We start from the raw sequence: 14,305 nt of genomic DNA on the forward strand, positions 1-14,305 counted from the left end.
ACATATTTAAGCCCCTTCCTTGCGTGCTTTAAGGTGGTACTGTGGCCTTCATGATATAGAGAGAGCTGTGCATGTGGGCGCGCACTGATGTCAGTGACAGACAGCAGAGCAGGACAGAACCAGGGGGATCCAGTCCATCAGGGCCCAGATTCTGCCCTAACTTACACCTGTGTATCTTCTATTTACTTCAGTGGGACATTCTTGCAGTTTTGTCATTACGTGACTACAGGTTTCAGGTGCAAAAAGTTCTGCATTTTTCTGGAACAAAGTATTGTTTACGACTGTAAATAGAGGCACAAAAACAGTGCAAGGAGGATAACAGTCCATAAGACAAAAATTCGTGGTTTAGAGGTCAAACATTTTCATCTTTAGTAATTGGATAGAAAATTTCTGATGCAAAGTACTGATTTTTGTAATGTGCTACATAAGAAGCTTGTCTTATCCTTTGCAGAAGGTTTTTATTTCATTATTGTTTCCCCTTGTTTCCCCCCTGCAACATACTCAAAAGTCTAGAACAATACTTTGTGGTCTGGTGATAAAAATCTCATTGCTAAGAGCAGCACTAACAGTGCATGTGCTTAGATTATTATCCTTTGTGGTACCATGTTTTGTGTGATGATATTCATCTGTCAATGCTTTTTGTAACAGGTCTGCATGGTTAGCATATTTTAGTATTGGGTCTTTTTTATTTAAGAGACCCATACCAATCAGAATTTCAGTCAGTGCTGAGGGTTCACTTACAATCTTGAAAAGCTGGAGAGTGGAAAACTCTTTTTGGAAAACATATTTTGCACTTGGGGGAAACACACAATATGGTATTAAGTTCCTGGAAATTTAGGAATGTCCTTAAAGAGCTTTGTGTTCTCATTTCCTTGTCTTCTCAGAGGGTATTTGGATAGCTACATTTTACATGGCTGAACTTTTGAAGGAGATGGTTGCTGTCACGTAAAAGCTCTGTGTTGTTTGACCACCTCAAGCAGGGCTGGCTTCAGTGCACATGGGGTATAATCCTGGAATCGTCACAGCAGCTGTGGGAGTAGGTCCACTGTCCCCTCCCTTCCTGAACCATTGTGTGCTGGCCTGACTCGGAATGGAAGGGGGATCTGGCCAGCAAACACCGTGCTGTCACTTAGAAATGCATGGGAATAGAAATAAGGCTTGAGTACAAGAGCAGGACCAGAGGCCTGCTTCTGCATGGGAGGACTTATTTCAGCAGTGCTGTTAGGGGAATGATATGCTTGCATTGTCTGTGGGTTAGAGGCCCACAGCTCAGGAAGCCGATATTTGTGAGGTTGCTTTCCTTTGGATGGTATGAAGCGATAGGCATGGCACGAGGTGGGAAAGGTTCAGGAAATCAGACTAAACCTAGCCCAAAGGAAAATCTTAGAAAGACATATAATGTCACCAAGTGCTTCTGTTTACTGGTCCATTCCAGTTCTGCCTAATCATTTGCTAATGGAAGAGCCTTTAAGGTTTTCTTCTGAATTACTTTCAGCTGTCCATATTTCAATGTTTCAGAGCAATATGTAATCAACCTGTAGTGAATAATAGGTCTAAATAAGTTACATGTTCGTGTTCAGAGTATCATAGAATCATAGAGTGGTTTGGGTTGAAAGGGAGCTTAAAGACCACCTAGTTCCAACCCCACTGCCATGGGCAGGGACACCTTCCACTAGACCAGGTTACCCAAAGCATCCACAATTTTGCTGGGCAACCTGTTCCAGTTCTCACAAATTTCACAGAAAATAATTTCTTCCTAATAGCTAATATAATCTACCTTCTTTTAGTTTAAAACCATTCCCCCGTGTCCTATCACTATATGCCCCTGCAAAAAAGTCCCTCTCCAGATTTCTTGCAGGCCCCCTTTAGGTACTGGAAGGCCCCTGTAAGGTCTCCCAGGAGCTTTCTCTTCTCCAGGCTGACCAACCCCAACTTTCTCAGCCTGTCCTCATAGGGGAGGTGCTCCAGGCCTCTGATCATCTTCGTGGCCCTCCTCTGGACTAAGAGAAGGAAGTTATCATCCACATTCCAAGAACCTCCTGGAGTGCCTATGCCTTGCTGTGTTGCTCCTCCAACAGGTACTGGGGTGGTTGAAGTCCCCCGGTAGGACCAGAGCTTGTGAATGTGAGGTAGCTTCATCTGCTCGGTCTTCCTGGTCAAGTGGCCTGTAGCAGACCCCCACTGTCATGTTATCTGTACCTGCTCCTGTCCTTCCTTTAATCCTGACCCATAAGCTGTCAGTCAGCTCTCATCCACATCCAGATGGACCTCCGTGCACTCCAGCTGGTTGCTGACATAAAGGGTGACACCTCCTCCTCTTTTCCCCTGCCTGTCCTTCCTAAAGAGCTTTTATCCTTCCATTCCAACACTACAGTCATAAGAGTCATCCCACCATGTCTGCATGATGCCAGTCAGATCATAGCCCTGCAGGCATGTTGACATCTCTAACTCCTCTTGTTTATTCCCCATGCTATATGTGTTTGCATTGAGGCGTTTAAGTTGGGCCCGCGATGAACATGAGTTATTGGCTGGAGCAGCTGGAATTCCGCTGTGCTGCTCTTCAGGTGCTCTCTCGCTGCCCTGCAATTCCCCTCCAGGCTCTAAGCATCTCATGCTGGCATCGGTACCGAACTGGAGTACAAGTGAAATTAGATGTAATCCCCACTTGCAAAGTTTGGATCCCAAGTTCCTTGATTTCATGGCACGCTTCCACCAGTGATTTCATAGCTTTTTGTCCCATGTGGATGAAAACTGCAGACACTGTCTCATCTTTCTTATAATTCCTCAAATAACTGCTGTGCACATTATCCCCTGGCTAATCCTTATATATCTCTGATACTTGCATTCATAAGCCTTCAAGAAGTAGGCATGCCTCACATTTAAGCTGTCAGAATCTGCACTGATATTCATGTTTTTTATTCTACTATCAGCAGTATATTTTGTTGCAACAACCACTGTAAAATATTTTAAAAGGTACAAAGTGAAATTTACAGCACTTGGAGGGTTCCCCCCCCCCCCCCCCTTCCCCCTTAAAATAAAGAGTATCCACTAGTGCATTTTCTGCTGGTGCTACTTTTTTAACAACCAAATATATTGGAAGGAAATGGCATTTTACTGTGAAAGGGAAAATTGTGAAACTCTTTGCATCAAAATGACTGAATTCTTATTACCAGTCTAATCATAACTTTCTGGTGAGAAACTTTATGAAGACAACAAGCTATACTATATATTACAAAAAATGTTTTGATTCCCTGGAAATGGTTTAGTACTGAGAACATCAAAACATTATATATCTTTTCAAACCTGTTTTGGGTCTGTAGACCTCAGACTACTGTTAGAGAAGATTTGGTTTCCTTTTTCTAAAATCTTGTCTTTATCTTGCATAAGACCAGATCTCAAAAATATATATTTTCTTGATTAAAAAAATGTGTTCTTTACCCATTTCTCCTATTTAAGTAGATAGCCTTAACTTTTAGGGAAACTATACATTTTATCTGTAGTAGTATTTTTAGTGTTTTTTTCAAGTATATTTTAATATTTTGTTTATAAGAAGGACTGTTTTGCTGATGATTTCTCAGGTGTTGAGAAAGTTAGAGGCATGGCTTTTGAAGTCCTGCACTTATGTGCGTATCACTTACTCAAATATAAACCATAGTCAAACAACTTTCCTCTAAACACTGCCAAATCAATGAAACCAAAGGTTTTCTTGGGGGACGCATAGTTTTCAGACTAATTTTAAGTGGCAGCTGTTCAAGTCTTATTAGAACCAGGTTGAAAAATGTTCTTTTGACCTCAGCATTGTGACTATATTACAATAAAATGTTAATCTTGAAATGAAGCGTTTTGGGAAGATTAAACAAAATATTGTGGAAACCTTTATTTTGCAAATAAATCTTCATAAACTTTTCCTGAATTGGAGTTAAATAAGGTATTAAAATCTCTGTTTTCCTGCTAATAGAAACTTTGTTCTTCAGCCGTCTCTCCTGCTTAAGGAGACAGCCATGATCTTTGGGGAAACTGAATTTTCCAGCTCAAGACCAATAGTTTAGTCCATGAAACAGTTGGGATGATGTGTCCAGTGAATTAATTCTGTTTACATCTCCACCATTTGAGAGATAACTGCAAAAAATACCTTAAAGGCTGCACCATTAGAAGGACAAACCTTTGCCAATTTCAGAGACTTCTTCGGAGCAGTGAATATACGGTGTTTGTGAAATGTGGGAAGTGACGGAATATGCATCAGATTCCCCAGTTAAATACAATGGAAGTAATTCAGACTTTCCTCTCACTTTTGGCATTTTGTGCTATAACTTTTCCTTGATTTTCATTTTCCATTCTAGTGCCAACAATATGCCTAAGCAAGTAGAAGTACGGATGCATGAAAGTCATTTAAGTCCAGTGGAGCACAGATCCAGGAACATATGTGTGCAGTTCTGCCAGTCGCTCCACAGGAATCTGCTCCTGACTCTTACTGTATTCGGTACGTTACAGCTGCTGGTCTGAACATTCTGTGTGTATCTGGATTTGTTCGTGTAATACCACAGACTCTGTTCCAGCTGAACAGCCAGAGAGTAAATAGGATGCCTGTAGACATTGTCACTTCAGTTCAGGTGTGCAGGGTATTACTGACACAGCACAGAGCAAATTCAAACCACCGAGGTACATTCTGTATCTGGTTTTGAATGAAGTGTGATCTAAGTCCCAAGGCCAGTCAGGTCAATGTCATTCAGTAGAACTAAATGCACTACATGTTTGTTTTTTCTTTCAGTTACTTGAAAAAAGACAAAAACTCTTCAAAAGTTCCTTCCCTTCATCTTTATCTCTCAGTTCATGCTCTGCTGCTTTTAAGGCTTGGTCCCTCTCCCTGTAGCTGTAAGCCAGTGCTCCGTGATCTCATCCTGAATATTGCCTCTGGCTTTGGCAGCTTCCAAATATGGAATAATTTGACATTTTATTGTGGTGCACTGGCTCTTTGCCTGTTTCTTTTTCACTGAAAGCCTAACAGCCAAATGCAGCAGCAAATTCATAGACACACTCTATTTTGTTATTGTTTGAAAGACTAGCTGCAGCTGGTCTTGAGCTGCAAATTTCACATCCATATTTTTCAGTCTTCAAAACCCATACTGCTGAAGTGTTTAGACAGTATTTGCTTTGAATCATTTTTAGAAGGTGCCTGATGCAGGTCCAGAAAAAGTTTTAAGTACACACATTTTTTCATTGTATCAAACTGATACTTCAAAGAGTCATAGTTGCTGCAAATCACAATGCAGGCTTTGCTGTCAAGTTTTATTACACTTGAGGCTTGGGATCAGGAAAACAAAGGCATCCTGGATGTAAACATAAAATATGTATTCACAAAGACCATGTTATGAAAGTAAACACGGCCTTTTCCCCTGAGAGAGGGGTTTAGGTGTTATCACTGTATAAATCTAAATAAGTGATGAAGGGATTGTTTGTGATTGGAGAATGTTAGCACAAAGAGAAGGATGCAGACCATCAAAGGGAAGGAATAATAAATAAGTACCAAGAATAGAGTTTTCTTCAATGATATCTGCACAATTCCAGGTCAGGCACTCTCTTCCAAAACCCCCAAATAAAACTAGAATCTCTTTTCCTCACAAGAATATTCTAGCTTTCCTGCAGTGTTTTTCTTAGGCTGTAAAATAGCTACGCGTGCTGACATTGTTGTCAAGTGGTTCCATTCTTATGTTGACAGCTAGATGTCGTACACTGAAGAGCTGAGTCGTAACCCTGGCTCTTCTGTCAGATCTGTGTAGCCTCATGTAAATCACTTCACCTCTTGGTGCCTCAGTTTTGCCAGCTATAGAACAATGATATGAAATATATTTGACTATCACTTGATGTATTGCAAGGCCTACACATTATCAGTAAACCTCAATAACATTGTGGTTTGCAGCAAATTTGTATTTGAAGAAGCAGAATAGTACGTTACGTATAAGCTCAGCTGGCAGAAGATTCCACATCAGGACCACTTCTCTTTAATTATGAGATACATAGTAAGCATGTTACAGCCTTATATTAATCAGAAGGTTAAGTCTTCCAAAAATCAGCTGCCTTGTGTAACCATTTTTCTCCTAGGCTGTTATTCTGGGTATTCAGTGCGCATTCAGATATATATGTTACTGACCTGCCCTCTTTTATTCTTCTAGGTGTCATCCTGGGTGCACTGTGTGGGGGTCTTCTTCGTCTAGCAACACCTATTGACCCTGATATCATCATGTTAATAGCCTTCCCAGGAGATATACTTATGAGGATGCTAAAAATGCTGATCCTCCCTTTAATTATCTCCAGTTTAATCACAGGTAAGATCTATTAGCCATAAATACTTTAAGATGCTTGCTACAAGTATCACCTGGTTTGCTTTTTGTGATGGAGGAACAATGATAGTGTGACCCTGTCAGGGATTTTGCAGTTGCAGTGTGTATTTCTGATTAACTTCATTGACTTTAATACATAGGCGCTCCAGTGAATTTATTTTCAAACACACGCACACATACTAGCTTCTTGAACGTCAGAAATCTCTTAATATGCTGTTTCACCTAATTCCTGGATTGGACCTTGCAAATAAGATGGCATGACATTAGCAAGTCTAGCCTTCTTAAAGCTGTGGTGTCAGCCAGGTTGTGACTAGTTTGCAGCAATCAGGGGCAAAAGATAGTATATATTCTCTGTTTTTCAGTGCCTCCTCTGCAATTAGATGAAATCTTAAATGATTCTCTTCATATTAGTAGCAGCAGACGTTGTTCACATAGGAACTGGAGGCAGAAGCTTCAGTAATCTATCTAGTGGTGCGAATTTCACAAGGACAAAAGTAGGCATCTGTAGGCAGTCAGTAAACTTTGCAAATTACGAAGGATTTTATTTAATGATTATTGAATTGGATTGAATTTCAATATGTTTTTTTTTTGTTTCTTAAAATAAAACATCTGCAGGACTGTCTGGTTTAGATGCTAAAGCAAGTGGCCGATTGGGTACAAGAGCCATGGTCTACTATATGTCCACCACTATTATTGCTGCTGTGCTGGGCGTGATTCTGGTTTTAGCCATCCATCCAGGGAATCCAAAACTCAAGAAACAGCTTGGTCAAGGGAAGAAGAATGATGAAGTATCTAGTCTGGATGCTTTCTTGGATCTGATCCGAAACCTCTTCCCTGAAAATCTAGTCCAAGCATGCTTTCAGCAGGTAAATCCTACTCCTTGCTAATATTTTTTACACTTTTTACTTACCAGAGATGGCTGTAGAGTTAATGTCATTGTTTAGATGAATGACAAAAACGATGGTGCAAAAAGAAATACAAGTCTTAAGTCTCAAGCAGGTAAATGAAAGAACATTATTTATAGCTGCTTTGTTATATGTTGTAGTTATTATTTAAAATCATAGATTTTTTTTTTTAAAAAAGATTATTTTTAGTTTGTTATTAAGGAAACTTAATTTTTTTCCTCACTTTTAATACAATAGATACAGTCATGAATGCTGGCTTGGGACTGAACAGCTGATGAATTACAGAATCTTTTACCCAGACCTGATCTTGGTTGGTAGTTAGATGGTTCTGCAATGCTCTATTTGTAATAGATGGAAAATCTTCATTCCAACTGGTTGACAGTATAAACGTACCCCAAACCCCAACCTCTCATAATATCTATTGCTGTATTAGAGTCCGGACTAGGTGGGGATAATACAGTCAAGTGGCTGACCCACCTCAGGTGGCTTCATCAGGCCAGGTTTGAAGCGTGCTGGGAAAGAAGGATGTTCGCACCATATGTTGCTTGCTCTGTTGGTAGATAATTTTGTCTAAAAGCTTTTCACTAATGCTTAATCAAAACGGCTTCACTTCAAGGGATAAAATAAATGAAAAATGCATGCTTCCTAATTTCTGCTTTAAACATATTTCTTCTATTAATCTGCTTTTTCCTAAAACTCAATTGATGGTAACAATGCAGACCTTTTTTGAATTATTTTTTTTTTTGGATGGAACAGGGTTTGTTGCCAAACCTGTTCTGAAGTGTTTCTATGTGAAATGGCATGATAACTGGAGCTGTGTTTATAGCCAAAGCATAAAGTGAAGAGTGGGAAGGGAGACACAGCCATGGGGGGTGGAAGAGTGGAGGGCTACCTAAGCTGCCAAAAGCACTTGGATTGCTTCACTTCTTCCATGGACTTCCACATAAAAGCATAGTCCTTGGGGGTTTAAAGAGAGAACATTCTCAGTATTTCCAAATCATCATGTGAATGTCAGTCATGTGGTCAAGCTGTTAGTGGCTAAACATCACATGTAGTAATAAATGTATTTCTGCAAAACTGAGTGAGGGGAGAGCAGGGTCCTTATGTTTTTTTCTTCCTTTCCCTTGTTTGAAATGCAGAAGAGAGGAGAATTAAGTTTCTGGTCAGCTGAAAGTGGTCAAATACCTCAACAAAGGGACAAAAAGTGGAAAAGAAGAATTAAGCTACCTGTGTCAGATAGTTTTCTTAGAACCTAATATTGCTTTTTCGGTGTGTGTAATATCAATGTTCAGGTCACTAGTTATGGATCACCAATCCACTGATTGTTTTTTTAAACTTAATCAAAAAAGTTATTGAGCTTTTTGGTTTTCCAGTGTTGAATTTTATCAGTTTCCAAGCTAGTTGCCAGTGAAAACCTGCCACAAAGCCACGTTTCATTTGCAAAGTAAGTCACACTTTTTTCCAGATGGAACTTGTGACTTCTCCTCAGTAAGGAGTTAGGCTTTGCTTGTCCCTCTGTTTAGGAGGAAATTAACTGCTTTTAATGGTGTCAGCATATATTTTCCTGCATTTATACAGTCTCCCTCCATGAGCATTCAGGTTGCCTTAGGCAGAAGTAATTTTTTGCAGAAATCCTTTGAAGAATGGTTTTGAAGGGTGCACAGCAATGGTACTGTGTAGCCGTGGTCTGGGGGGGAGTTTTACACACCTTCCCTTGTGACCAGGCAGAAAGCCAGTGAAGGGATTCACTTGCAATTTTGAGACAGCTCATTTGAAACTGAACTTTGAACCATCATGGAATGTCAATAACTCCTGAATTTTTGTATGGACCACAGGAAAGTCTTGATTTAGAATGAAAACTGCTATTCCAGCAACGACTTAAGATCTTAAGTGCTATGAAAGAGAATAGGACTTAATCTATAAATATGATTGTGACGTTTAAATGGTTTTCTGGCCTTAAACACTGGTGTCAGAATCTAAGCTTGATGCTAGGCTTGGCATTTTTAGTGACTGTGGCCTTATGCAAAGGAGGGCTGAGGACCTTTGACTTAAGCGACCGTAGTGGAATTTCTGAGTGCATGGAGTCTAATCTTTTAATTTCTGTGACTCTGTTCTCTCATTCTGGATACTTCACATAACCCTCAGATAAAATTTAACTCTGGAAAAGATATAAACATGCAGGAATTTTGGGTTGCTTGGGGACAACTGAAGAGTTTCTCATATAAAGCTAGGCTTTCTGTCTGCATACCCCTCTCTAGATTTAGACAGCAGGTTTTGAAAGGAGAAATGTAAGATATCGTTATCCATATTACTACAATGTCCGTCTCAACAGGAAAGAGGTGCAATGTTCTTCAAAAGGCTAACGCACCATTTCTGATGCTTGCTCAAACATGTTTCTAGGAACGAGGAAAGTAGGGAGCAGATTGGAAACCATGGCAAACTGGTCAGAGCTTCCTAATCATTTTGCTTGTCCCAGAGCCATGAAGAGGCAGGAAAGGCTCAAGCTGTGAAGTGGGAGGAAGATGTCCCTTCTAAAAGCAGCAAGTCACAGATTTCTCTTTTTCCGCTCCCTCCTCCCTTTTTTCCTAGCCATAAACTCAAGCCCATTTCTCCCCCTGCAATTCCTTCCCAGCTTTCCTTTGACCCTGCCTTTCACATGCCAGGAGGGGTTCAGATGCATTCTGATGCTGATGTCTTCTTTTTTGAGGTGGTCAGATTTGATTTAATAGGTATCTGGCAGCTTTGATAATTTTTCTGTTATCCTGTTACAGTATTTTAATTAGAGAGCTCAGGGGACTGTGTGTATTCCATTTTGAACCCTCGCACAGTGAAGTGTTGAATCAAAAACTTCGAACATTTCCAAGTTAACCATCAAACTATGATAACTAGGGCTGGACAGACCATTCTGAATAACAAGACTTACTGCAGAGTTGCTGCTGTGACTGATCTGTAGAGATGCCTGCTTTTTGGTGCTAAATAATGGTATCAACATGTAACGTAGGTTCTGTGAAGCACCATTTGTGAACCATCTGGACAAAGGGGCTAACTCTCTGTAAAATGTTACATCGTAGTGGTAAGGAACAAGTATTTGCCATGCTTCTCCCACTAGAGTCATGAGGAAGACTCCCAGGACTTTGTGACACTTGGAACTATTGAAAAACAGAATTATTTTTGGAAGACGGGGTAAGAGGTTGTGGAATGCATGTCTAATCCTTTAAAAATACAGTTCCCTGGAATTTCAAGTGAAGACTGTGTTTATTCTTATTTCTTGATCTCCCATATGGATTACATTCAGTTTCCAACTTATCCTCCCTTTTTATTGCCTTCAGATCCAAACTGTCACCAAGAAAGTGCTGGTGCCACCACCCATTGAAGAACTGCCTAATGTCACTGATTCTGCTTTTGCTCTGATGAATGAGACGGTGCGCGAAGCACCACCAGAAGCCCAGCTGGTCATTAAGAAGGGACTTGAATTTAAGGATGGCATGAATGTCCTGGGTAGGAAAACTTTTTGCCTGTCAAATATATACATCATATGTATGACACAGCTTTTGACTGTGAGTAGGTAGCCAGTGTTGTCTGATCTGCTCTTCAGTGCAAGTTTAGTCTCCCCAAATAATCATCAAGTGTTATCGCCTACTGGCTTCCCATTGGTCTCTGAGATTAAAATCTAATGGTCTTACTAGAAATGTGACTGTATCGCAGAAACAATCAAGTGAATTATTCTGGATTGGCATCTTTGCAGGTATTAATTGGAGTATGGTGGAGCAGCACGTAGGAGTTACCCAAAATATCCTTTCATCCTAGAAGTAGCCTACCTAGACTAATACTAAGGCATATTGGCAAAACAGTATGGGGGAGAGCTTCAAGAGCCAGTGCTTTACCCACCCCCTGATGAATTCGAGCTCATTGTTTCCAGTAGGTGTCTTGGGCATGCTGAACTAGAATTTGGCTTGAGGCAGAGCCTGAAGTGAGAGGTGGGGTGTGAACTGCACCACCCAAGAAAAATCCCAGAGAGGCTCGACACATCTCTGAGTCACGACTCCCTTCTCCTTTCATCTTGTCTGCTGACCTTTACCAGCAAATTATGAACAACTGCCATCCTGCCATCTTGCCTGGACAAGCCAGCAAGTGAGGGTGGTACGAAGTCTTTGCCTGTCTCCCACACCTTCCTAAAGCACCTGTTTGGATTGGGGTGGGGGTGCAGGGAAACAGAGCCACCGCGCCACTTCTGTTTTCTCCTCTGTGTCTAGACTCAGCCCAGAGAGGGGTGCCCCTCCTTCACCTTCTTACTTTCTGGATGTGGGTGAAGTCAGTCACAAATTAGCCCTCAATTTGTAGCCTCATTGGCATGCCTACCCTTGAAGGTACACAGGCTCCGTGGCAGCATGTCCACAGGGCTGAGGCTGACACCTGTGTTTGTAGGTCCCCAAGTATGTGGCAGTACCTAAACCACTGCTTTGTCTCACCACTAGGCCATCGCTTTTTAGGAACAAATGGCCCCTTACAGACTCCTTACAACTGATGAGCTGCCTCTGCTGACACAGTGGCTGTTGTGCCTGCAGAGCTTCTCCAAGTGTTGGTGGGTTGGTTGGCAGTGGCAACTTTGCTTAGACGTGGGGGAGATAGCATCAGTAAGCTGAGCAGAGATAATTTTTTTCTCTGCAAAGAAGCCTGCTGTACAAGAGCCAGTAGCCACTGTATTCTGCCTGCCTCTGTGGCTCCTTCCATTCAACATTTGTGGGCAGAGGAGCCACTTTCTTTCAAAGCTGCAAACTGCTGTTCTGTACCCTGCATGAAGCAGCAGCTCATGGCTTGTGCTGTTACCCTCACCTGCTTTTTTTTCTCGTGGAGCTCTCCTTATGCATTAAAATGAAACAGTATTTCTAATGTGAGAGATGTATTACATTTAGTGCTGGACTTGTTTTGTGCAGGCTCTGTCATGGATAAAATACAATTCCTACAGAAAGGAAATACACAGTTTAGGTGGGGGATTTGCTGTAGTATTTTGACCAATGAGTATCAAATGTTGCAGAGTTTCCTTGGTTTAATTTGGTTTGGTGTGGTTTGGTTTTGAATGAAGAAGTGAAAATGTTGGGGCATTGCCATCCAGCTTGCATAAATTGTACAAGCCAGGCAAATTCCTGCAAATATGAACCAACTTGACTTTTATGACTAATGTAGCAGCTCATTTGGAATTAATGAATAAAACCACCTACTACCATTTTCTGATGCAGAGTCTAAATTCCAGGAAGTTACATGGTCTTTGACTGAAAAGTTTTTCATCTTCATCATTTCTCTATGCTCTGCAGCACACAAACGTACACTTCACTTCCTTATTGAAGTAAGTCAACAAAGAGAGCTTGGTGCTAAAGAATGACTTTATATGCCAGAGATTGGCTTATAAAAAAAAAATAAAATCTGATTGCTAAACCCAGTGTGAGGATATGGGACAGCCTGTTTTTTCCCAGGGTACTGGTAACTAAAATTCCCTTCTTTTGAATGCTTTTGTGTCCTGATGGGTTTTTCCTTGGGAATTTCCCAGCTGAGTTCACACATTTGTTAAAAACTGAACTCATGCTGAGTCTGACTGAAAGTTTAGTTTCAAAGGGTGGCTGAAAATTCAAACCATCTATCAGTATTGGTTAATAATCCCACTCTGGACCCTGAAAATTGCTGGATGGTAATGGTTAGCACTGGAGACACAGCTCCAAAGTCATATATGACATGTACTCAGTTCACACTAATACTCCAATACTCCAGACTTTCGCACCTTAGCATTTACATTTAGGAGGCAAATGTTACTCATACTGAATTCAATGATTGTGTATTCACTGATAGCCAGTTTCAGTGAGATTAACCTGCTTAATGGGAGTTCTGTAGTTTAGTTTGAAGTGCAATACCCACCTTCTTCGTTTAACTGGAATACTGCTGGCCTGTGAAAGGTATGTTCTAGGTCTGCTTTTCCCTTTTCATGTACTCCAGGAGTGATTACTGTATAGGTTGAATCTGTCAAGGGACTTTTGTAAAGTTTGGGAAAAAAATATTTTGGTCTCTAGTGACTGTTTTAGCAACAAAGAAGAATCATGATATGGTGCTGTGTTGCCTCTCCCATTTGCCAGGAGCTATGAGGTTTCCAACCATTGCGTGGCACTAAGATTATGGTGTATGTATTTTTTTTGATGATAAGATCAATTCAAGAAAAAAGAAGAAAACATAGTTGGGCTGTGAAATTGGGATTTAGTAAAATATTGAAGAATAAAATATGTCCTGAATATGTTCATGAAAATTGAGAGTGAATCCATGTTAAAAAGTCCCAAGAGATGTGTAATGCACTAGTTTTGAAAACTGGATTAGCAGGTAGTGTAAAGACATTGACTAGGTGCAAAATCTTCTTAACCCCCATGGTTTTACTTGCTTTTTTTTTTTTTTTTTTTCGTCTTGCCATTTTTTCCCCAACAGGTTTGATAGGATTCTTTATTGCTTTTGGCATTGCTATGGGGAAAATGGGAGAACAGGCCAAGATGATGGTGGATTTCTTCAACATCCTGAATGAGATTGTAATGAAGTTAGTAACTATGATCATGTGGTAAGTTTGAAGTTCTAACTTCTAGAACAACAACAAAAAAATTTAAACCTCATAAACCCCTAATATAGCATATAGTGACCACAGTTTGTTAGTAAACAATGTAATTAAATAGTTCATTTTTTAAAGCCTTGACAGGCATGTTAGAACCACAGCAGCATTATTTCGATACAGTGAGGGTTATTCAGGACCCAGTTTGAAATATTTTTGGAAGTATTCTGTTTGTTTACTGAAATCCAAGACACGCAGGTACCAGCAAAGGCCTTCAAATGCCACATTCATTATGAAAGTTCATTACCTAGAAGGACACCTAGCAAGCAAGAATGCCCCACATATGAACATCCAAATCTTCCTGGGAGGTTAGCATAATCCCAGGGTGTTAGCTGGGAGGTATAATTACAAAGAAGCCCGGAGACGCACTTTATTCACTGTCTTCTGTACTAAAAATACTTTACCACCAAGTAAAATTCCAGTGG

At 40.5% G+C, this 14,305-nt stretch overlaps 1 protein-coding gene across 1 annotated transcript in view; it reads left to right on the plus strand.

The window, feature by feature from the left end:
• The window catches only part of SLC1A2 (solute carrier family 1 member 2), a 98,745-nt gene that overhangs the window by 55,649 nt on the left and 28,791 nt on the right, over window positions 1-14,305 (plus strand). The window contains exons 2-6 of the mRNA XM_040601711.1: window positions 4,341-4,480; window positions 6,171-6,323; window positions 6,954-7,204; window positions 10,573-10,741; window positions 13,706-13,832. Of these exons, the coding sequence (XP_040457645.1) occupies window positions 4,341-4,480; window positions 6,171-6,323; window positions 6,954-7,204; window positions 10,573-10,741; window positions 13,706-13,832 (840 nt within the window). The remainder of the gene's footprint in view (window positions 1-4,340; window positions 4,481-6,170; window positions 6,324-6,953; window positions 7,205-10,572; window positions 10,742-13,705; window positions 13,833-14,305) is intronic.

Source organism: Falco naumanni, chromosome 7 (genome assembly GCF_017639655.2).
Source record: "Falco naumanni isolate bFalNau1 chromosome 7, bFalNau1.pat, whole genome shotgun sequence".
In the NCBI taxonomy this organism is placed as follows: domain Eukaryota; kingdom Metazoa; phylum Chordata; class Aves; order Falconiformes; family Falconidae; genus Falco; species Falco naumanni.